The sequence below is a fragment of the Malaclemys terrapin genome, chromosome 6 (genome assembly GCF_027887155.1).
Source record: "Malaclemys terrapin pileata isolate rMalTer1 chromosome 6, rMalTer1.hap1, whole genome shotgun sequence".
Lineage (NCBI taxonomy): Eukaryota > Metazoa > Chordata > Testudines > Emydidae > Malaclemys > Malaclemys terrapin.
The window spans coordinates 95,740,218-95,765,984 of NC_071510.1; the positions used below are offsets into that span (position 1 = coordinate 95,740,218).

The 25,767-nt window shown below is 40.2% G+C and overlaps 1 protein-coding gene across 1 annotated transcript in view; it reads right to left on the reverse strand.

The window, feature by feature from the left end:
* Positions 1-25,767, reverse strand: part of ZSWIM6 (zinc finger SWIM-type containing 6) — a 164,007-nt gene that overhangs the window by 55,629 nt on the left and 82,611 nt on the right. The window contains exon 2 of the mRNA XM_054032552.1: positions 12,190-12,546. Coding sequence (XP_053888527.1) covers positions 12,190-12,546 — 357 coding nt within the window. The remainder of the gene's footprint in view (positions 1-12,189; positions 12,547-25,767) is intronic.

A 25,767-nucleotide genomic window follows, 5' to 3' on the forward strand; every position in this document is an offset into this window, starting at 1 on the left:
TCCTATTGGAGAGCCGGAGGGGGCCATTGGAGTGCATAGGAGCTGGAGCAGGACAATGCCGTGACTTCCGGGAGCTGCGTGGTGCTTTCCCCGACCCTGCGCCCTGGCTGGAGTGGGACCATGCTGTGGCTTCCGGGAGCCTGACCAGGATCTGGCCTGCGGGCCGTAGATTGCCCACCCCTGGCCTAGGCTGATAGCTTCCTAGTGAGGTGCTTGTCTACCATCCATTGAGCCCTGATCGCTTTAGGATCTCTTGACAAGGGGGCATGGCTAACTCAGGGAGAAACTAAGGCTTAGGGGAGTGTTGACGTGTGTGGAGGAATGCACTGTCCAGACAGACACATCCCTTAGGGAAGGATTTATTAAAGGGGATATTCTATAGCCTCAAAGAGAAGAGGACAGAAGTTGATAAATTACAGGTAGGAACTGAAGAGAAACAGTCAAGCAAAAGAGTTCCATTCAGTTACATTACATGAAGGCATACAACTAAATATTGACAGATTTTTTTAAGTGCCTGTATACAAATGCTAGAAGTCCAAATACTAAGATGGTGAACTTGACTGCCTGGTATTAAATGAGGATACTGAAATAACAGGCATCACAGAAATTGGTGGAATGATGATAATCAATGGGACACAATAATACCAGGGTACAAAATATATAAGAATGACAGAATAGGTCATGCTGGTGGAGGAGTGGCACTATACATAAAAAAGCATAGAATCAAATATAGTAAAAATATTAAATGACAAACTTGACCATACAATCTCTACGGTTAGAAATTCCATGCTTGAATAATAAGAGTATAGCAGTAGAAATATACTAAATCACCTGACCAGGATGGTGACAGTGATTGTGAAATATACTCAGGGACATTAGAGAGGCTAATAAAACAAAGCCCAATAATAATGGAGTATTTCAACTATCCCCATGTAGACTGGGAACATGTCACCTCAGGATGGGATACAGAGATAAAATTAATGACTACTTCTTGGAGCAGTTAGTCCTGGAACCTAGAAGGGGAGAGGCAATTCTCAATTTAGTCCTAAGTGAAGCAAAAGACCTTGTCCAAGAGGTAATATAGCTGAACTGCTCAGTAATAGCAACCATAATGTAATTAAATTTAACATCTCTGTAGGGAGAAAATACCAAAACAACACACCATAGTACCATTTAGCTTCAAAAAGGTGATCTATACAGAAATGAGGAGGCTAGTTAAACAGAAATTAAAAGGAACCGTCATAAGACTGAAATGCCTGCAAGCTGCATGGAAACTTTTAAAAAACACCATAATAAAGTCTCAAATTATATCTACACCACCACATTAAAAAAAACAATAATAATAGAAAGAGGACTAAAAATGCCATCATGGCTAAACAGAGTAAAAGAGGCATTTACAGACAAAAAGACAGCTTTTAAAAATTGGAAATCAAAGCCCACTGCGGAAAATAGAAAGGAACAAACTCTGTTAAGTCAAGGTATAATTAGGAAGCCCAAAAAAGAATTTGAAGGGCAACTAGCAAAAGACAAAAACTAAACAGCAATATTTTTTTAAAATACATCAGAAAGAGGAGCCAGTGGTGATCGAGGTGATAAATGAACAGTCAAGGAAGACAAGGCTGTTGTGGAGAAGCCAAATGAATTCTTTGCATCAGTCTTCACTGCAGAGGATGTAAGGGAAAGTCCCATACTTGAGATATTCTTTTTAGGTAACAAATCTGAGGAACTGTCCCAGATTGAGGCGTCAACAGAATATGTTGTAGAACAAACTGATAAATTAAAACAGAGATAAGTCCAAACCAAAAAAACAAAAAACAACAACAACAACAACAACAAAAAGCCAACAATGTTAGGAACCATTAAGAAAGGGATAGATAATCAGACAATAAATATAATACCTCTATATAAACCACAGGTATATCCACATCTTGAATACTATGTTCAGTTCTGGTCACCACATCTCAAAAGGAATATATTAGAATTGGAAAAAGTCCAGAAAAGGGCAACAAAAATTAACAGAGGTATGTAACAGCTTCCATATGAGTAAGAAGAAAGGAAAGCATAAAAAGACTGGGACTGTTCAGCTTAGAAATGAGATAACTAAGAGAGGATATGATACAGGTCTATAAAAATCATGAATGGTGTGGAGAAAGTGAATAAGGAAGTGTTATTTACCCCTTCACATAAGACATGAACCCGGGGTTGGCCCAATGAAATTAACAGGCAGCAGGTTTGAAACAAACAAAAGAAAGTACGTCTTCACATAATGAACATTCAACCTGTGGAACTCATTGTCAGGGGATGTTGTAAAGGCCAAAAGTATAACTAGGTTCAAGAAAGAAATAGGCAAGTTCATAGGTCCTTCAATGGCTGTTAGCCAAGATGGTCAGGGACACAATCTCATGCTCTGGGTATCCCTAAATCTCTGACTGCCAGAAGCTGGGACTGGAGCAGAGGGGATGAATCCCTCACTAAATTGCCCTGTTCTGTTCACTCCCGCTGAAGCACCTGGCACTGGTTAGAAGACGAGATACTGGGTTACATGAACCATTGCTCCAAGTCAGTATGTATGGCCTTTCTTATGTTCTGGTTTCAGCTGGGTTCTGATACGGTTTCCACAGTAGCACTGTGCCCCTAACCATTGTTGCCAGCAAGCTGCCAGAAGTCTTGGTGACAAAGGCCAAAGACACCAAGTTGAGGGTCTGCTCACAAATATGGCTCAGCCTAGTATTACAGAGACTTCATCCAGTGCCTGGAGCCTCCTCTCTCAGAAAGCTGCACATATTATGCTAAGTATGGTCTGACTTCTTCCTTTTCTTAGTTAGAAAAAAAGTTAAAGGAATTTCCTCATGTGTATTTATTGTCTGTTTGGCAACAGGGTGTCTCCCCAAAACACAGAGTTTACAGTTATAACTCACTAGTTTTTCCAACAACCCTGGTGGCGGTCTTAGTCAATGGTCAGGGACTAAAGAGGCATGGAGGCCAATGTCTGAATGGGCATGGCCATTCTAAGCTACCTTCTCACCTGAAGAATTAGTCCTTGCTGGTCAGGGTTGAGGCACAGTGGTAGTGCAGTATGGGGACCTGAGTTGCCATTACCCATGCCACCCCTGTGCTGTGGATAAACAGAAGATTTTTCTCCAGGGCACTCAACTGGTTACTTTTCAAGAGTACTACATTCACTCATAATAAATATTTTATAGGTCCAGTGTCTCCTCCCCTCATCAGAGCAATAGATAGAAATATCCTATTAGCCAGGGTAGTAGTTAAAAAACTCAGTTTCTGCTACTGCTTTAAAGACAAAGAACATGGTTCCTTTTGCTTATTGTAGGCACCCTTTACTACAGGGGCTTTTGAACTCAATTGAGAGTGTTCCAAATGGGAAGATCCTGAGCACTAATCCAGCCTCAGAGTCCACAACTCCCATGATGCCTTGGGAGGGGGTGGGGGGAAAAGAGTTCCTCTTCTAGGGAGAGCATATGACGGGCTCTATTTTGGAGAGGTAATGAGATTGCTTTTGCGGAGCTTTGTCCATACGAGGAGCTGCTGCTCAACTGCTGCTAGGAAGCCAGAGGCTACTACTGAGAATCTGCTGGGGCTCTGAGCAAGCAGGAAGCCTCAGACTGTTGGTGGCTCCACTGGATGCAGGGCAGAGACTGTTGCTGTGCCCAGCGCTAACTGAGGTGGATCTGCAGTGAAGGCAGTGCAAGTAACCACCACCCCTGTTTGGGCAAGTACTTGCAAGGGAAGAGCACAGTAAAGCCTTTAAAGGGATGTCTGAGTCTGAGAAGAGCAGAGCAGAGCAGAGCAGTCTTCTCATCAAACCAGAATCCAGGTTTGCTGACACTTGATTAAAACAACTCCAATCTTCAGAAGGGGTGTGCAGCTTGAAATGATCCCAAATTAGAACTGTTCTGTCCCTTGCTGCCTTGGCTGGACTGATTCACTGGACCAACAAAGTGTCTTCAGCCTCAAGATCTCCAAGGGCGCCCACAAAAACAAGTGTTTAGAATGCTGAAATCCAGAGGAGTGTCCACTCAGGTGTGGGTTAAATGGTGGCAGTTTTAATGCAAGTTAGAGAAGTTTCATTTACTACTGTAAAGTGTATTTTTAATGGATTGATGAAAGTGCCACCCTAGCTGACTTAAATTAGTAGTGACATTCAATCTCAGTCTGTTATACCATGTTTCCTTAAGTTGTTAAGTAAAGGTACGTTAACCTTCATCTAAATGTATACTGGGTGTATATTGTTTATAATTGGTATTTTTTAGTTAGACCCATTGCACAGATTAGAATAGGTTTATTCCTGGAGGCTCCCATTGAGTGTGTACAAGGCCCAGCCAGGTGAATGCACTGCCAATTTTAATTTCCTTTACAAGTAAAAGGACTGCAGCAGAGTAGGGGATAGAGGATTCCCACCTATCCAACATCACCACTGGGATACCAGGATCTCTTGTTCTGTCAACATCATCAGGAGCCCAGGCGCACAGGTGAATGTTGCTTGTCCCCAGGGAGGAAAGGGGGGTTACATTACAAAGGCAGCTGTACACCTGCCTAAGATAGCTGAAGGCCCAGACAACCATTGGCATGGTTGCATGTCAAAAAAAGGTAAAAAGGCTCAATTTCAAGAGAATGCTTCTCTTATGACTCAATGCGACTCCTGAATGAACAGTTCTAAATCTCTAATGAAGTATGGTTTGTTGTTGGAAGGAGCATAGAACTGAGAGCGAAAAATTCTTGAGTTTAATCCTAGCACCAATACCAACTCCCTTTCCCTATTTGTAAATTGGGGATAAATATTACTTATGTGCTTCAGAGGCGTCATGAGGATTAATTAGCATACGTTTGAGCTTTGAAAGTGAAAAGCACTATCTAATTATATGAAATATTTTAAAAACCTGTAATTAAATGGTGTCAGTTTAGACACTCCTCATATTTGTTCGCTCCTCACCTCAGGATTAGTTAACTTATCTGTCATGACTGGTCTTTAAAATATATTTTATTTAATGCACTTATGGCCATTTTTAAATTTACGTATACACAAACATGTTCAGTATATGAATAAGGATATACATTTTTAATTTGTGCTTCTATGGCTTAAAAGCAAAATGTTTATATATTTAAAAATATCGTGCATGGCCACTATGTCTTTTGCAAACATTTGTTACGATATCCATGAACCAAATTATTTCAGAAAGGTGTTTGTCTACCCAGACTATTATGACAATGAAAAGCTACTTTTTAAAAAACTAACCCATTTTCAAGTCCTGAGCTGAAGAATCATTTTTATTTTTAATTTAAATTTTAATTTAATTTAAATTTCTATTAAAAGACATTTTTCTTGTTGACATTGCTTAAAACCTCTCAGACAACTTGGCTTGAGCTTTTGAATTACGTTTAACCTTTGAACAGGATGCTGCAAGTGTAGAAATTTCACTCTAAAAGAACAATATTTGAAAGAGAGAATGAAACAAGGAGCTTAGACTTCTCTTTCAAACCCACATTTACCAGGGTTGTGACTTTCTAGATTCTGGCACAGGAAAAAAGGAAGCCTGTATAGTGCAGACTACTCAGGAACTACCATCTATCAAATCTGGTTAAAATACAAACAGTATCTATGTACAAATCCCCCATTCCTGAACAATGTTTCTATCTTCAGTCAAACCTATGCAAACCACTTATTCAAGCCATACTTTAGTACTCTTCACATCTACATTTAAATTTGTAAAAATATTTATAAAATTAACTAGATCATTTAAACCAGGGATCGGCAACCTCTGGCATGCAGCTTGCCAGGGTAAGCACACTGGCGGGTCGGGCCGGTTTGTTTACCTGCCGCGGTTCGGCCTGTGAACCTGTCTGCAGGTTCGGCCGATCGCAGCTCCCACTGGCCGCAGTTCGCTGCTCCAGGCCAATGGGAGCGAGGGTTGTGCTGGCTGCTGCTTCCTATCTCCCCCATTGACCTGGAACAGCAAACCGTAGCCAGTGGGAGCCGCGATCGGCCAAACCTGCGGACGCGACAGGTAAACAAACCAACCCGGCCCACCAGGGTGCTTACCGGTGCCAATCCCTGATTTAAAGCTTGAAGTGTCATCCAATGACAGCATTAAGAGGAGGGGATGAGGGCATGGAAATAAAATTTCAAATAAGAGCATGCTTTAATTTGTAATAAGCAAAAATGGAATTGTTTCAGCCTATCAGAGTGCAGTGATTCTGTACCGTTACCGACACAACAGCATGGTAATTAACTTCTATAAGTGTAGTCAGAATTAAACTGAATTACTTTAGAGGCACTATTTGAATTACATAAAAATCAACACATGGTCAAATTAACAGTCAATTATATTATGCCTTTGATCCCTAAATGCTTCAAACTTATGCCTGAAGCACTTCATTTGCCAATAAATTTCAAACACCTTTTTGGGAGGAACACTTGTGCCTATTTAACAGTACACAGTAGCACAGCAATACAGGAATTGCCACATTGGATCACATCTGTGATCCATCTAGCTCAATATCTGAGTGTGGCCAGCACCAGATGCTTCAGAAGAAGTTGCAAAGAAACGTCATAGTAGGCAGATGTGGATTACACACAAATGTTACCCTAACCCTCAATATAGTCCTAAAAAACTGCCCAGAAGCATGGTTACATACATCTTCCAAAACACTTTCCTCACATTAACTATTATAACTGGATATTCGTGTTATCTATACATGTCTAATCACTCAAAATCTTGCTAAATTCTTGGCCTCAGCAACACCCTGTGGCAATGAATTCTACAGTCTAGTTGTGTGAATTAGCATATGCTTTTATCAGTTTAGAACTGGACACCTTTCAATAATCATTAAGTGTCCCCTTGTTCTAGTGCTCCCTGTCTCATAGATCAGAAACTCCTAAACTACCTTCTTTAGACAATGCATTATTTTGTATACATTTATCATGTGTCCTGTTATTAGTTTCCTTTCTAAAATACACAGGCCAAATATTTTCAGTCTCTTCATATGAGATTTTTTCCATGGTCCTCTTCATTCTTCATACCCTTCTCTGAATCTCCTCTACTGCATCTCAAAAAGGATATTGCAGAATTAATCAGTATTGCAGACAGTACTCCAGATGAAGGCAAACCACTAATTTGCACAATGGGATAATGTTTTCTGTATCATTCTCCATCCCATTCCTTATGCATCCTAGCATTTTACTTGCTTTTTTAAGCTATAACTGCACACTGAACTGAGATCTTCATTGAGCTGTCCACAATGATGCTCAACTTCTTTTCCTGAGTCACTGCTGTTAATTTTGAACCATGGAATCTGTATGAATAGTTCAAGTTTCCTTTTAATACACAAATTTGTTAGTCTCTAAGGTGCCACAAGTACTCCTGTTCTTTTTGCGGATACAGACTAACACGGCTGCTACTCTGAAACCTTTTAACACATATTAGTTTGTATTTATCAACACTGAGTTTCATCAGCCATTGTCTCTCCCATTCACGTGGCTCTGGTAGACCTCTCTGGAGTTCCTCAGAATCTACTCTGGTTTTGACTAACCTAAATAATTTTTTGTCTTCTGCAGTTTTTGTCACCACACTGCTTACTTCCAGATCATTAAACAACACAGTAAAACACCAGTTCTAGTATGAAACCTCAAGTCACCCTGCAGTTAGCATTCTGCTTCCCTATGATGAAAAATAACCACTCTGTTTTCTGTCTTTTAGCCAGTTTCTTATGCAGGATAATATTTTATCCCTCACCCCGGACTACTTAGTGTTTATAGCTGTTACCACAACACTACAAATTAGTCTCTTAGTTAACAGGTTCTATTTTATCCACCACTTCATACATTCAAAGAATTCTATCACATTGGTTTCTACAAAGGAAAGTTGTGTCTGGCCAATCTGCTTAGACCCTACCCATATAGTTTTCCAGGTGTGTGGATTTTTTTAGTTTATTGTTAGAGTTTGAACCAATTTATAAGGTATAGAAGGCTTACTGTAATTCTGTAAATCTGTAATTCTCTGTATCTTTGAGAGTGTCTTTTATAAAACACAGGTGCAACATGTGTTACCCTCCAATCCTTTGGTGCAGTCAAGTTTCTTAATGAGATTGCATGATTTTTCCTAGCCATTTAAATTGATAAGATACTTCAAAACTCTTGGGTATATATCATCTAGACCAGGGGTCGGCAACGTTTGACATGTGGCTCACCAGAGTAAGCACCCTGGCGGGCTGGGCCAGTTTATTTACCTGCTGATGCGGCAGGTTCGGCCGATCACGGCCCCCACTGGCTAGGGTTCGCCGCCCCGGGCCAATGGGGGCGGCGGGAAGCCGTGGCCAGCACATCCCTCACCCGCACCGCTTCTTGCTGCCCCCATTGGCCCGGGATGGTGAACCACGGCCAGTGGGGGCCGCGATTGGCCGAACCTGCCGCGTCAGCAGGTAAATAAACTGGCCCGGCCCGCCAGGGTACTTACCCTGGCGAGCCGTGTGCCAAACGTTGCCGACCCCTGATCTAGACCTAGAAAAACTTGTCCTACATGATTTAGGACAGGAAATCCATTTGGAAGTTACAGCTAAACCCTATATAGTTCTGCAGATGAAGCCAACTGGGACAGCAGTATTATCATGTTAATTGTGCTTATCCAAGAGAGGGGAAGTTCCTATTTGTTAGCAAAATATTTGTTTTCTCACTCAGTTCTTCCAAAAAAGAGCAAGAGTTGGCAGGTATACAAGATCTTGGACCTCAGTTCTACATTCCAGGCCATGTCTACACTACAAATTTTGCCAGCATTACTATGTTGGTCAGAGGTGTGATTTGCGACCCATACAGCTAGCTGTGGCAGCAAAAGCCCATAGTGTAGACACAATCATACTGGCAAAACTGGACTTTTGCTGATTTAGCTTGTTCCCCTTGCAGGAGAAAGGGTAGGCACGCTAGAACCAGCAGTGTTGCTCGTATGAGATGCATCCACACCAAGAGCACTTTGCTGGTATACTTATACCAGCAAAGCATGCCTAGCATAGATTTGGCCTCATTTTAAAAGGATAGTATCTCAAACAGCACAATGATCTCACAAACCAGTTTTATAGGTTTGGAGCAATACTGACCAAGAAGGAGCCACTTACTGAACCATCAGCACTACCCTAAGTGTTCCTTTAAGGCCTTACAACCTGGTACTGACCCCAGTCAATGCTCAGGTAATCCATTGGTTACCCTCTGCTACAGAGCGTACCTCTTTGGCTCAAGCTGTAGGGACTCGTGCCTTAAGAAGTCCCCAATTCAATCCCCAGTGTCAGCCACTAAGCAAATGGGAGCTTGTCAGATAGGTAACACTTAGATTATGACACTTGACAAAAAAAACCCAGAACCGTACCCTTGGCATTAACTCTGCTCTCTACAGATCCACATACCCAGGCCATGTCCACGTTTTGCTCCTTCTTCCCCCTTTAGACTTCCAAAATTCAATCTCTTCTCCAGGCAACTCCTCCCTTGTCTTGACTACTGAAGCCTCTTCTTTATCTTTGAAACCTATGCTGTCCCCTACAGATCCGTTCAAAGTGTGTCTGCCAAAATTATCTTCCTGGCTCAAATGTTCTGACCATGTCACCCCAAGATAACGCTCCATTTACTAAGAGGTTCAGCATGGCACTTTAAAGACATGCCATAATCAGATTTGGAGGCAACTTCTGCAATTGGTGCTCTAAACAGTGTTCAGCAGCATTTATCTGTGAACAGTTAACTTAATACAAAGGTGACCAGTGAAGTCCATGTATATAATGATGTTAATAAACTATCCATAGCAATACAAATGCAGGAAACATGGCTTTGCATTAGAAATATATATATCACACCTGCTATAAAAAAAAAAAGTTTGTTTTGGGAACTAGCTAAGTTCATTTTAAAGGCAAAGGGGATGTGGCAGATTGGATAGTGATCTTACCCTTATGTACAGCAACACTGTTAGAACTCAAAACTAATTGTTTAATAGGTTTTGTGGAACAGGTTTTTTTATTTTTCAACATAAAAATTTGAGTAAAGACCAATTAAAATTCTCTGGATTTGAGGATATGTGCAGCTGGAATACTCTTTACTTGCTGTGTATTAGAAAGTTCTACTTTTTCTTAACAGAAACTTATTTACCAAGTTAAAATGGATATATCGTCTTAAAAATCAGAGACGTTGTTTTGTTTTGTTTTATTTTTTTAAACCCTTTTCTGATGTACAGGTCCCTTTTCTTGTAAACCATTTAACAGCGTGTAGTGGATCATGGGTTTGGCTTGTTTGGATTTGAAGTTGGATTTCCTATTTGTATATTCCTGCCACTGTTTGATTACTAGATAATTATATTGGCAATTAAAATAGGCTTATTGCTATAGTTTACAGGCAAATGTAATTGCAATGCACACAAACTGACAAACATTTTAGTTTTGTAGATACTCTTAACCCATCCTACCCATACGCTTAAATGAACACTTTCAAAAGCTTGTTTAGTGCTTTACAACCTTTGTTTTCTTTTGTTTTTATTGTTTTGGTTTCAATATCAGTTTTAAAATAAACATTTAAAGGCATGTTAGAAGTTAAATACTACCAACCGGAAGGGAGCCCTACTTCAAACTGAATGAAGTGGCTGGTTTTTCTAGGCCAATGTATCCAGGATTAGTATAATTACAGTTTTAATTTTGTACAGCATCCCAGTTCTCTCTACTCTAGCTTCATCCTCTGACCCCTATACTGCTTTTGTTATTACTGTGGAGCTTCTCCTCTTCAACATCATAACCTCCTAGGCCTTTAAGATGCTTGCTGCTCCTCTCCCAGCTGTCCTCTTAGCTCTGACCTTTCTCCTCCTTTCAGCATCTATCACTATAGGCTATCCCACCAAGCTCCATGTCACTCTAACCCACAACTTGGGCATTATTTTTCACTCTTCCAATCCCTTGTCCCACCCATTAATGCTATTTCCAAATCCTTCTGCTTCTTCCTCCTCATCTTAAAAAAAAAAAAAAAAAAAAAAAACCCACAGTCCTTTATTTTTTCCACCTTCACAGCCAACTCTCTCGTTTCAGGTTCTCATTATATTCAGTCTTGATTAATCCTCTCCTTTAGCCTCCCCCACAGCCCAGACAAAATGTTGTCACTAAACTCATATTCTTCGATCATTCCTTCCCACCCTAGTTATCCCTGCCTTGTCAAGCATCATGTTGTCCCCCAATCTTCTCCACTCCGCCATTGCTCTCAACTTCACCTTTCCATCTGATTTTTAAACAATCCCCACTGCCTTCTTCTATGTGGCTCCCATCTGGGAGGCCCTCTCAGGTGGACCAAAATGCAGACATGGAAGATCCACTTGTGCTGTGCTGCCTACAATGAATCAAGTTGACTTGTACATACAAATTGCCCATTCTTATTCCTTTTCCTCTGACATTTGTGTACTTGTTTGTCATTGGATTGAAAGCTCCTATGAGTAGGGGCCAATCCTCGTAAATATTTGGAAAGTCCTTACTACATACTGGGCACTATAGCAGAACAAAACCAAATGGCACTTTAATGAACAAAGTAAGTCAAATATGCTTTCTCACCAAACAACTGCAGTTAATGTTCCTGCAATGGCGAGGCTAGAACAGTTTTTTGCCAATTGGCCTTATATCTTTAATACATTATCCTTTCCCATTTCCTCTCCTGACTCCAATGCAGAACAAAACCCAAACAAAAGGACCATAGACAACTTAATTTAAATTAAAGAAAAAATATTAATGATTGTACGCTTTTCTGCTTCTTTTAAAAGCGCCTTTGAAATGAAGCTATGGATAAGCAGAATTTCAAAGATTAACAGTAAAGAGAAACTATCAAAAATATATTCAGTACGTTTACTGCAAAACAGGTATTCTTAATAAGATGGCTGTAGAAAGAAGAGCAGAAAAACAAATATGTAATTGTAATATGGCTCAAACTACATTGCTACATTAGTTATAATATATTGCGATATAAATCACTCGTATTGCTTATACATGGTTTCTCTTGCAAACTAGCAGGTTTTTTTCAAGCCATCTTAAAGTAATGGTAGAATAATGATCCACATTTACATACATTACCTGATTTTCTCAACTCCATACAAAAAAAAAAAAAAAAAAAGGATGAAGAAACTACATCATGTGAACAAAGGGAAGACAAGGAAAAGCAGTTGCTAAACTTACCATGGACTTGATTGATTTCTGAATTCTGAGAAAGAATTTCATCTGCTAATTTCTGAGCTGTTGGCAAAACTTCTGTGTGGTGCATTGTGATCAAATACTGTACAAACTTTTGTAGTTGGTCTCTGTTCATTTGAAAGAGTGTCTCTGAAATGGGAAGATGCAGTTTGACCTGATCTGGCTTGCGGATCCGGTATAAAGAGAGTGCGACAACGTGGGCACAGTAAAATATGTCCTTGTTTCCACAGCTACAGGTCACTGAGGTAATCTTGCAACGATCAAAGCTGATAGCTACCTTGCAAACAGTTTCTGGCTCCGATTGCATTGCAGGATCTGTCACCGTGCCGCTCAAGTGGAAACCTGTGCAAGAAAACAAGAGACCTTACATTATTCAGTAAAATGCTATAATCTCACTGTCAAGTACTTTTTCTTTTTAAACAAAGAAAAGCAATTATCTACTTTTGAAAAAATGCAATGCATCTTTTTTTTCTCTCTTTTCTTTTATTTATTTATTTATTTTTTTTAAAGATCCAGCTTTCATGGCTACATATACAAAATAAGTTCTTGATTGTGTTCTAAATGCCTTTTTCATATCCAAGAAAGCCTACTGATGAAAAGCTTTTTGACTGCAACAAGCATTTACTCCCCTTTGTACAAATGTTCATAAAAGCTTGGTAATCAACAAAACATTCACTCTGGCAAAAGAAATATAGAATGAAAGAGTTGAGCCTGATCACACCAGTGACAAGCCTCCCCAGTAACCTTGAAAATTCTTACAGCAGTAATTTTTTTGAACTCCACAGGTACAGACCGCATCTACTAGCAAGTTTTAACATTCTATTGATAAGTGAGAGAGGTGCTCATGGACCACATGCCCTTGTCATCAGAAACTCTGGAGTCCTAATTTCCATTCTACCACCGACTTTCTATGCCAGTCACTTAACCTTTCTGTCTTCATTTTATCATCAGTAAGTTGGAGTTAATGCTTACCCTCCCAGGGATGATGTGGTAAAATTAGTTAATGTTTGCACTGCACTTTGGAGATGGAAAGTGCTACAGTTACTAAAATATATGAAAAGCTATCCTTCTAATTCTGTCCTAGAATTAACATTCAAATGCTTAGTAGTTTGCATTATGAACTCACTTTCCTCTGTATTGTGGTGGAGGAAAGGGGCAAAGCAACTGGTCAGTCTTGTATTGGGAAAAAATTATTTGCTTCAATAGATATTTATAGCAAGTCCCCATCCACCCCTGAGTTGCCTGTTGCATCAGTATTTCATTATTACAAAGGTTGTATTTCTGAGAGTCTGTGCTCAACCCACCTTTGTTTTTCCCCTCATGAAAACATGATTTTTAAATCTGTTAATATTTTATCTTCATTATTCCTTTATGCTGTACTTTAGTTTGTTTTATTTTGTTTATAAGCATGGAAATGCGTCTTATGTGCAACAAGACAAATTCATCAACAGCATAAGCAAAAGGTGGGACTCTATTATAATGGAATTAACCCATTTATGTAAACAGTAAATTTGGCTCAGTAAATTTTCTCCAAGACACTGGGATATTTTGAATATCAAATGCCATACATCAGCATGAGTACTAGAAAAAGTTACTACCATATACATTTATTATAGCTGAGTAAGAATATCAAATACTCTTTAAAACAAATTTTAAAAACCGATTTCAAACATTTTTGAAATAAATATTGTTAGTGGGATACTACGTCAGCTGGAAAAATCATGACGCTGGCCAACAATGTTGTGCTTACAGTTGTTATAAGAAACCCTTCAAATTACGAGAACTGAGAGATTAGAAGAAACACTCCCTATTTTTTCCATTTGTTTACACTGTACATTTGACATCACTTTGCATAGTCAGCATCACTGTTTGGGTTACATTCAGTTCCATTAGTCTGATACCTTCCTCAGTGTCACATGCACACTCTAACCCAGGCTTTCCAGGACAATGTTTGCCAGTTACAGCAGTAGCAGAGCTAACACTGAAATTGAAGAGACAGTAAGCTAGAACATGCATGGAAAAGAAAGGGACAGGAGCAAGAGCAAGCCTCAAATAGGTTTTGTGTTGTTGCTCTCAGGTCCACCCAAAGCACTTAAATACAGAAGGGGGGTAGAAAACTCCCTAACTTTTTTTTTTTTTTAAAGGATTTTAAAAAACATTCAGGACATATTACTTTAATGTAATGGTTAAGAATGTCAGTTTCAAATACTGTATTTAAACAATGTATTCCTTTACCACAGATGAATACAAATCAGGTCAGCTCAGCCGCTTTTATAGAGAGAGATTCTTCTTTTATCAAGTTCCCTATCTACTTTGGAGCTATTTCCAGTCTGCATCTATGTACTTAGAAAATACCTAGAATTTGAATACTAATGGTGCTGCAGATTAGGCTTAAGGGATACCATCCTACTCCTGCTGACATCAACTGCAAAACTCCCATCAATGTCAACAGGAATAAGATCCAGTGTAAAATGGTCTGCAGGGCTGTTTGGAAAAACTTGTGCTACAAATGATCTTGCCCAATGTTATCAGTTTGACTTTTAACAACCTATAATTAATCTCAAATTTAAACAGTTAGTGTTTTTTTGGGAAGGCAAAGGTCTCTTGAGAAATATTTGGATTAAAAATAAAAAACAATATTTAAATTCCTACTCATGTTGGACATAGAAAAGGAATTTCTTTAGGACATCATAAAAATTTTTTCCAGTAAAGTCTGTAAATGCTAACATTAGTAATAAGATTCTGGTCTGAACAATGGTAACACAGTAATACATTACACTTGTAGGATGACAGCAGGTTTAAACAAAGAAGACTATCACATTTTATTGCAGCCTAAAATACAGAAGTTCCTAATCAGCCATACTAATGTTTAAGTTATGAAGCAATATTTTCCCCTCTTTTCTCTTTGTACATTAACAGCAAATGGATGAAGTTGAATATACATTGTCTAAAAAAGTTCACACACAGCAAGATCTATCTCAGAAGTACAGTTAGGCTGTAACAAATTTATCAACTGTTGCTCTGTATTACCTTTTGAATGAGTCTCCCACAGCAATGCAGAATATTAAACAGTGAAATGATTTTGCTGCTCCATTTTCCCCTCCTGTGCAGGTTCACCTTTTTAAAAACTAGCCATTCAATATCCTACATTGAACTCAGAGTACTAAAATCTAATTGACAGTTTGTAGCAGAAATAAATAGACTTTCTATGCTTGTAGAGGAAGGAAGAGCTACAACAACTTTTCATTTGCAGTAATGTATCGCCTGACAGGCGGAGAGCTCTCCATACTCCTTGGAGGAGACCAAGGAACAGTTACTCCCAGTGGAACTCAAAGTTATTGACATTTCACTGCCTGTTGAGCCCCAGATGAAGGGAAGCCTCCACTGCTACAAATCTGTAATACTTCTTCACAGTACTTGCTTCTAAAGTTGCAATTTGAATCTTCTCTTTAAAAAAATATTTCATATCTTCTCTGATGTTAAATGTTTATTTACATCTACACCTCTACCTCGATAGAACGCTGTCCTCGGGAGCCAAAAAAATCTAGCCGTGTTATAGGTGAAACTGTGTTATATTGAACTTGCTTTGATCCACCGGAGTGCGCAGCCCCCCCCCCGGGGAGCACTGCTTTACCGCGTTATATCCGAATTTGTGTTATATCGAGGAAGCGATGTATTTAGAAAATACAATACAGAAACTATAATAGTATCATTGATATTTGTTAGCCCATTTATCAATCTGTTGACAAAAGGGTATGAAGCAAAGAAGTCTACATTCATTGCATGCATACTTGCGCCAATAAATAGTTTATTTCACCTTTTCCCTTCAGTGGTTGAATCATAGAATATCAGAGTTGGAAGGGACCTCAGGAGGTCATCTAGTCCAACCCCCTGCTCAAAGCAGGACCAATCCCAAACTAAATCAATTAATTGTTTTAATATCTTTAACAATAGCATAGGACCAATAGTTAAAGCCATCCTGACATTTTGCAATCTGCAAGAGTCTTATGTTTTTGAAAAGTGTGCCTAGGAAGTCCATTAAAGCATTTAGATACATGTCAAATGTGGCTCATTTGCTATGTAATTTCACTTCTGTTTAAACATTCATTCAAAGAAACATTGACAAACAAGAAGCTATTTGACTGCAGAAAAACTGATGTTAAATTACTGAAGTTTTCAGGTGCAATATTTCTAAAAGACAACTGTGCCATGAAGGGCCATTACTATGAAAATTTGAAGCAATCACTGCAAAATTACTTTGTATCTTTCAGCAGGCAGATTATAACTGTTAGTATCATATACCCTTACCTAACACATCCTTATAAAACACAGTACTGTAGTAAACACAGTTTCAGATGATGCCTCACTCCAAACTAAAAATTTGAAAATAATTTCCACTGCCATATTATACTCAAGTATCCTCTGATGTACTCAAATTTGATATTCTGTGTTTATGAAAATAAATTTGTAGAAAATAAAAGTATGTTTGAATGGGTATGTTCAAGTCTATGATGGGTTTTACTTTTCTGTTGCTCAAGGATATAGTGGGATTCTAGATAAAGACAGGGAGAAGGGGAAGAAATTTGGTGATGTTTTATTTATTTATTTTAAAATCTAATTAATTTAGAATGTAAAAGCTTTGAAAATTCTACGTGCACAATATACTATAAGCTCAGCGCTGCAGTTACCATAAAATGGTATCAGTCCGGGCAAAAAAGAAAACATCTAAAATTAAAAGCCTGTTCCAAGTGGGCAAGGATGCACTAATTGATGACATACAATCAGATACACTGGCTTTCCATTATAATAGTTTGTGGAAGAATATTGGCTCTCAGGTAATCACTGGTTATTTAACTTTTGAGCCCCATATTCACACTTATTTATAAATGTGATAGGCTAAAATATCATAATTTTAAGTACACTTTCCTTTTAAAAACATGTCTGTTTAAACCCCCTTTTCAGAGAGGAGAGCTACTCTTTAAGTCCAATTATAAGAAAAAAAAACTACACCTGAATTATACAAATTAAAAATACATCTTTACAATGGAGAATTTTGATGGCATAAACCATTCTAAGCTTCACTCGCCTGGTTTATACAGTTACCAGAAACCTTTGATTAAAATACAACCAGAGATCACCACTGGGCGTAGTTTATTCTTTCCAGAAAATATAAGAATGTCAGAACTGGATTACTGAAATATCCTAAAGATTAAAAAGTGATTTTGAATAGCTTGCTGTAATGTGCCTCCAGAGAACACTATCACACTGCATCCAATATGCATTCATTATCTTAAAACTGAAATGAAGTGTACCAGCAACAGCATTTGGACAACACAGCCTTTTCTTAAAATTGATCTGTTAACCCCCTAAATATTTCCAAGTAGCGAACAAGGATTACCTATATGGCTCCCATAAAGGTAAACAGAAGATGTATGGCTAAATCCCTGCACACACTTCTGAAGATGAATGAAATGGTAGAGAAGGGCGATAGTAGATGTGCACTGCAGTTACTTATTAATAGGCCCTTCTTGAGAGAAAAAGTAACAGTAAAGGCAAGGAAGAATTTAAATGAGCCTGAGCTGAGAAATAGGGATTTTCTCTAGAGAGCCCAATGTGGAGAATCCTCTCTTACACAATTTTAAAGTGGGTTTATCAGAATCATACCATCCATCTCAAATGATCATTTAAAATGGAATTAGCAGACTGGTCTGCCAGATAAGACATGAATACTGTATCTCTTGGCACATTCATTACTACTGTGTGGACTAAAAGCACATGACAAGTAAGCTTTTGCCTCACCACCCCTCTCAAACCACTACAAATCCTTATGGAAAATAGTTCTTGAGTTTCCATTATCCATTTTTCAAAACTCAGTAACTGACTGATTATTATTTTTTCCAGGGCAAGCAAGAGTTTAGACCATATTCACCATCTGTCCAATTTACTCTTTTAAGGTGGAAATGGTTTTAAATTAAAGAGTACAAAGACATTTCCTAAACTAAATTTTGTGTGAACTTTAATATACCCTAAAAGAAACAAATTTAATTTCCAAGTTAAAGACTTGTATGCCAACACTCCACCTGGAGCTAATTTAAATGGACGATTTATAAACCAGAGAAAGTTGTGGTTTAAAATGGAAACTACTTCCAGCCATAGTATCTTGAACATGCTGGTATAAAGGTAACTTGGAGAGAAAGGAAGGTTAAGCAGCAGCACATAAGGTGTTTGTTGTATGCTACAAATATTCAGTCTGGGGTAGTTTATGTCTTAAAAGTACGTATCGTCTAGAGTAAGTTTTGCATCGCTACTGAACTGCGCCCAACACGCACTAAAGATGGAGTTTTGTCACAGAAAATATAAAGAAAAAAAAAAGAGTTATGATTTAACATGTTTGGAATTTTTACATGCCAGGAAGAGGGTGGATTACAACAGTAGATAGCACCACATGCACACTTCATTAACAGCTTGAAAGTTCATCCTAAAGCTTTTTTGCAAGTGAGCATGGCAGCTCAATAACAACATTAACACAATGACTACATCAGTGGACCTCAAGCAAGCATCATACTCCAGCATCATGAGGTTTTCCCACCTCATACAGAAAGCCAGGTGTATGCAAAATGTGGCTGGTGACTAAATTTTTACCAAGACTTTCCTCAAAGTCTGTCCCCTCAGACCTCCAGGCCTGAGAATTGTACAATTGCCTACGTGCATTACAGGGGCTTTCACCCTCCTCTAAAACGCAGTGATGCAACTCTGATTATAGCATTTCTGTTTAAAAAAGTGACCTTGGTTTACAGAGCAAGTGTCTGATTTCTGTTACTTGCAATGAAACTCAGAAAAAAAACAACACATATTTTTAAATCACAGCCTTTAATAAAAGGAAGTTTGCCATGACTTATGACTTTACTAAAAGCTGTTGATAAAATTTTAGCACAACATCCAAAAAGAATTCTTATTTCTAGACTAAGTTAAAATGCTGTTTTCTACAGATGTGCACACACCAGATTTGTCATTGCTCTAAATCCTCACATCCAATAAGGCTTTCACATTCTTCTCAGAACCATACCTTGTGCATACGCACCCTCTAGGATTCTTTCAAGTTCCACTCCTTATCTTCTGGGTAAAAAGTATGACTTTTGTAACCACTCCCACATCAGCCACGGCAGTCACCACTGAGGAAGGAGAGCAGCTTCCTCGGTACTGCTCTCAGCCTGGAGAACAAGAGACGTAGGCCTGATCTACCCTACCAAGTTAGGTCAATGTCAGTCGCCTTCCATTGATTTATTTGTACATGTGTCTACACTCAAATTTGTCTCCAGGTGAGTGCCCCATTACAGTGATGCAGCAAAGCCACTTTTCCAAATGGTATTGAGCCACAGTCGACCTACTGATGTCGATGCAGTGTGAATGTAGACACTCCATGACCCACATCATCCCTAACAGTCCTCCAACAGCTGTCCCACAATGTCCCTTCCCTATGACAGGGACTACTCTGGTCACAACTGTGAACTCCACTGCCCAGAGGTTATGGCAAAGGAAGCCACCTTCCCCTTTAAAACAAACAAACAAAAAACCTCCACATATTTTTGTGCTGGCTCTTCCCTATTGCCCACTTTGACAAGCACACCAAGGAGCTCTCTCTTGTCGTGTGCAACTGCCCAACTGGCAGTGTCGCCACCATGCACTAGATGCGCTCCTGTCTTGAGCAGACAGGACATACTGGACCGCCTGGGCCTGCAGAAAGAAGAGGCTGTACAGGCCCAATTACACACCAGCAACTGAAATGTGGCCATCTACAAAAAGACTACATGGAGGATGCATGTAAAGGGGTATGACAGGGATCAGCAGCAGTGCCATGTGAAAATGAAGGAACTGCAGGAGGCATACCACAAATTGATCTCGTGCTCAGCCGCAGGCTTTTACAAGCTTCATGCCATACTTGGTAGAGACCCCATTAGCACCCCACAGACCATTGTGGATACCTGAGAAGAGGCCAAGATTTAGAGCCCTGCCATAGACAGCAGGGTAGAGGGGGGAGAATGTGGTGGGGATCCAGCTATACCACGAGCCAGGACGTGTTCGAGCCTCTGCCACAGAATATCCAGTTCTGCCAGTCGAACACTGATGAGCCCAATGAAAAGGAAGAAGCCTTGGGTAAGCGCATGCAAGTGTTTTTCCTTAGTGTTCAAATTTAAAGATGGTGCCTGGCCCATCCCCAAGTTAATAAGACACAGGTATTAACTTTGTTGTTTTACTCCTACAAGAAGAGGTAGAAGTATAACAAGCAGAGATGAAGTTGGTAACTGTTATGGGGGAGGGGGGGAGAGCAGGCGGCACACTTTGTTTTTGTACATAGGGATGTTCTTTGCATCCTCTTAGATCTCAATGAAACTTTCATGGAGATACTCTGCAATTCTCTCCTGAGGTTTTCTAGAAATGGCTGCCTAATTTCTTTATCATGGTAGGACACTTCCCCATGCCACTCCGCAAAGAGTTCGGCTGGCACCACTGCAATAAACAAGATAGCACCAATCGGGCCCAGACGGCTTTAGGACACCAGTAGCAGCCATGCTCTCTGTGCCTTTGTGGCCCTCAGGAGTGAGATGTCAGCTAAAACAACCATCCACCCCCCCACGATACATAGTGCAATATTCAGTGCCATTGCCCTGTACCTTTTCCCATGGAATAGGGACTGAAATTTTATTGTTTTATGCAACTGACATTTCTTCCCCCCTCTTGCTCCTGGTAGGCCATACTCACCATGGCTGGGGCTGGGAAGTGGTGCTGTGGAGAGGCACTCCAAAGCTGAAGAGCAAATAAGCTTTTCTCATTAAAAGTTCTTATGGGAATAAGAGAAGAGTGTTTTGGCAGCTTTTCCCCATTTGGCCCACAGATATTATGCAGGACACAACAAGTAGCTAAAAGCATTGAGATATTTTTCTCACTGAGATCCAATCTTGTTAGTAAACACTGCCAGCATCCCTTCAATCTACAGAAAGTATATTAAACTTCATTCTGCACCTGCTGAGATAGTAGCTGAATCTTGAGGTGTCCCGCACAGGGCATCATGAGCTATGGGAACAAGGAACAGGCTGGGTCCCACAGAATCACTATTAGCATTTCAATGTTGCCAGTGATAATCCTCCAGTTAAGAAAGAATGTCTCTGCTTGCAGCTTTCTGAACAGTCCTGTGTTCTTAAAGATACAAACATCAGGCACCTTTCCTGGCCAGCCAACTCTTATCATTGAAGCATCCCTGGTGATTCACCAACACTTGCATAACCATAGAAAAATAGCCCTTTCTGATGATATATTCTGTTGTAAGGTGGGCTGGTGCTGAAATAGGGATATGCATGCTGTCTATCAACCCACTACTGTTTGGGAACTGCATTGCTGCAAAATTCCATTCACTATGTCCTGCACATTGCAGGAGACCATGAATGACCCTATACACTTACATGACAATGGCCCCCCAACATGGATTTTCCAACACCAGAATGATTTCCCACTGACTGGAAGCAATTCGGCATTGCAAGCTTTCAGAGTGTGATAGTGACTCACTTCCTCACTCTCAGTGCAGCTCTCATTCTAGTGTCCCTGCCCTGAGGGCTGGGGCAAGGTTGACACACAAATCTAGGAATGTGACCTTTTACATCCAGAAGTTCTGCAGCCGCTGCTCAGCACTCAACTGTCTGTAGGTGCTCCATAAATGTCACCAACAACCTTGAATTGTTTTTCTCTCTGTCCCTTAGCAATCTGTTCTCAAACAAAGAGTCACATCCCCTGTTATTGCGGTTCTTCCTGTGGGTCTGCAAATATAGGAGCAGCATGTGTCTTATACTTGCAATGGTCATGAGAATAGTGCAAAGCTCTACAGGCTGCAGGCTTCTGTTAGAGATGGCAGACCCCAAAAAGTGCTATGCAGGCTTGTGGGATTTGTGAGTCATTTCTACCCCACAACACACGGCTAAAATTTCCCAAAAGGAATTGTGCTGGACAGCAGCACAGGGCATACTGGGATACATATTCTAGTGCATTGCACTTTACACTGACACAAGCACACCTGGCAAGTATGCATAGTGCTGAGACAAACAGCAAAGTATGCATGTACACAAGCGATAAGCTAACCGCAGCGGCCAAATGCCAACATAAAACTTGTGTCAACTGAAGTTTGTAGTGTAGATGTGGCATGGCAATGTCAATGTGAGCTGTGATTACTTTTTAACTGACATTGTCATGCCAGTAAAAGCCAGAGAGTAGATGCAGTTTACCAGTATAACTTCTCTCTCTTTGGCAAACAGGAATAAGCTATAAGCAGCAGACGCAGTTTTATACTGTGTCTCCATGAGGTGGGATTTGCTAGCAAAGTTAAAGCAGCAAAACGTTCAAGTATAGACAAGGCCTAAGTATGGAAGTCAAACCTTGGTCTTCTGGATGGCAGTATAGATCATCTCTAGATCTCCAGACTGGTTTCTTGGTAAAGGTTTTTTGTTGGTTTTTTTTGTGACATGGGATCAGGTAAAACTAATGTTGCATCCTTAAAAACCTCACTGGATTGAACATCTTGTAATAAACTATAAGAAACAAACAAAGGAGAACTTTGTTTGGAGATATACCTACCAATGAATAATATTTTGTTTTTTTGCTTCCCTCATCATAACCCAAGAATAAAGTGGTTTTGTCATCTCTTGAGTCTTAGTTTTCACATCACACAACATATTTGTAAAACCCCAATAACTGCCACAGCAACCGTTTGCAATATCACAAATAAAGGACAATGACTGCAAGTGCAGAAAAAGCAGCATGATCAAGTGAACGCAAACTAAAAATCTTGCTCTCGTTAAAATATCCTTAAAGTAACATGACAAGGAAAAAAAGTTCGTGTTATTAAATAAAGGATAATATTTTTACCACTGTCAGCAGCCCTAAATATCTTAGAAAATGGTTTGCCCGACAAACAGACAATATGGGGAATATTTTTAGGAAAGTTGCTGTTTACTTTCCTAATGATAACTGAAAATGTTCTCCCTATTTCAGGCCTATGAGTTACAGTTCTATTTACCAGGTAATCTTTCTTGAAGTGAAGAGCCAGTGGGTCTGCAGCCCACTTTCAGACACAAGTAAATACCCCCTAACCAAGCAAGCCATCACCTCTCCCTCTATGAAAAGTCAATTTTTAAGCGAGGGTTACCATTCGTCTGGATTCCCCCGGACATGTCCGGCTTTTTAAGCTAAAAATAGCATCCAGGGGGAATTTGTAAATGTCCGGACTTCCCCCCCATGCAGAGCACCCGCGGCTAACAGTGCAGCTGGCCGGGTGGTGCCACTTACATGGGGCTCCGACACTCAGCCAGAGAGAGCACGTCCTCCTCCTCCCCCCTGCAGCAGAAATCCCTCCCTCCCTCCCTGCATTCGCAGATCGGCTCCAGCAGTCTGGAGCTCCTCCCCCACTGCTGCCCAGCCTGCGGACAAGCGGCTCAGGCAGTTCCTGAGCAAGTTCACCGAGACATTAAGCGAAGAAAGGCCAACAACAAGGGGGCCAGGGGGTCGGAGAAGGGGCAGGGAGGGGGCAGTCAAAAGACGGGGGGGTTCTGGGGGGGCTTTCTGGGCGGGGGATAAGGTTTTGGGCAGTCAGGGTACAGGTAGGGGGTAGGGTCCTGGGGGGCATTTGGGGGGGGTGTCTTAGGAGGGGGCATTCAGGGGACAAGAGGCAGGGAGGCTTTAGGTAGGGGGTAGAGTCCTGGGGGGCAGTCAGGGGCAGGGGTCCCAGGAGGGGGCAGTCAGGGGACAAGGAGCGGGGGGAGGGTTGGTGGTTCTGAGGGGGGGGAAGTGGGAGGGGAAGGGGCGGGGCTAGGGCAGGATGGGGCAGGGCTCCTCCCGTCCTCTTTTTTGCTTGCTGGATTATGGTAACCCTATTTAAGCTGAAATGTGAACAGAAACAAAGAAAGTAGTAACAGGTTTTAAAAGTGAGAAAAAAGTCTGAAGATAGATCCATTTAGTAGCTGAAATCAGACAGTTTAAAAAAAAAATCAGTGGGGTCGATTTCTCTCAATTGCTTTTAAAAGATGCCGTATCATTCAAGACCAATATTTGAGAGTAATCTTAGGTGTGTCTTGTTTCTGAGTCTAAAGGAGACTATGAATATTATGAAAGAAACACACACTAATCTTGAAGAGGGAAGGTAAGTGATGTAGAGGAGGGAAAACCCCAGAAATAATTTCCTGATTGACTCTCAGAATGGTCTCAGCTTTGAATGTCTCCCATTCTCTTGATGAAGGGCCTGATTCAACTCCCACTGAGGGGGTGTGGGGGAAAAGTACTAATAAAATACCAGCATTCATATTTTGTTGAGCAATAAAGGTATTTAGGCTAATCCAACCACAAGTAACCCTTTGCTATTACAGTAAGTCAAGATGGTGTTCTTAAGAGACTAATTGTTTAGCACAAAATTTTGCCTACAAGTTTAAGTATGCATAACACTAATATTGTTAAAAACACCGACCTTCAGTCAGGAAACCTGTTATAGTCTGCTTAAAAGCAAACAGTAACTCCCATTCCAATTCCTAATAATGGGATATGTCATTTTCCCTTAGCTAAAGTCAATGGTGTGCTTATGACTGATGAAAAATGGTATTCAGCAGCTCCTGGAAAAAAGGAGGCACCCCCAGAAATCTTCCAAATGCTGCTGTATTTCCACCCTTCTCTTCTGCATACCTATCTTCATAGAACAAACCAGGCTGTATGTTGTAAGTCTTTTCAGGTTTGTCAAATAATTGAAAGTTAATGTTTTTCTTTTTGTTTAGAGCAAGTTATTCATTTACAGCATGTTGTTCATGCAATAGCCAGAATATACACTGAATTCCTCTTTAAGTTGCATAACACACTCAAGATGGATGCAAGAGGAGGAGGAGGGGGGATATTTTTAAAGTGTTACTGTAGTAAGCTCATTGTGATAGACTTGGAGTTTAAGAATGGGCTCAATATGGGATGTAAGTTTCCACAGCAGAGATGCTTACTGTAACTTCCTCAGGTCATTATGCATTACAACAGATTCCAGAAAAAATAAGGAAGAACTGTGTAAGCTTTCCTGACAGAGCAGTTCAGAAAAGATCCCTAGCACCAAAGCAGTGAAAGAGCAGCCAGATAAAAATCTGTCAAAACTCAACATCACAGCTGTGTCAGTACAGGATAGCTGTTGCAAACACTTTGTGGAAAGGCAGTCTCTTTCTAGCTGTAGAATGCCTAGCACAACGGGGTCCCAATCCTGATTAGAATATCTAGGCCCCACTGTAATATAAACAAATAAATTGTAAGGATGCATGCAAAGGTCATCTATACCACAAACCAGAGTGACAGCACTAGCATACAACATTAACCCACACAATAGCAGCTAGTTTTCACAAAATGTGCTCACAATCTCTTGCTGCTCAATAGAAGTGTTTCCATATTGTATAAAACAAACAAACAGTCTCTTCCTGGTATTTAAAATCAAGAAAATGGCTAAAACTCTGGATATAAAAACCCACACCAAAAACGGTAATTGTTGGGTGCATCAGAACACTA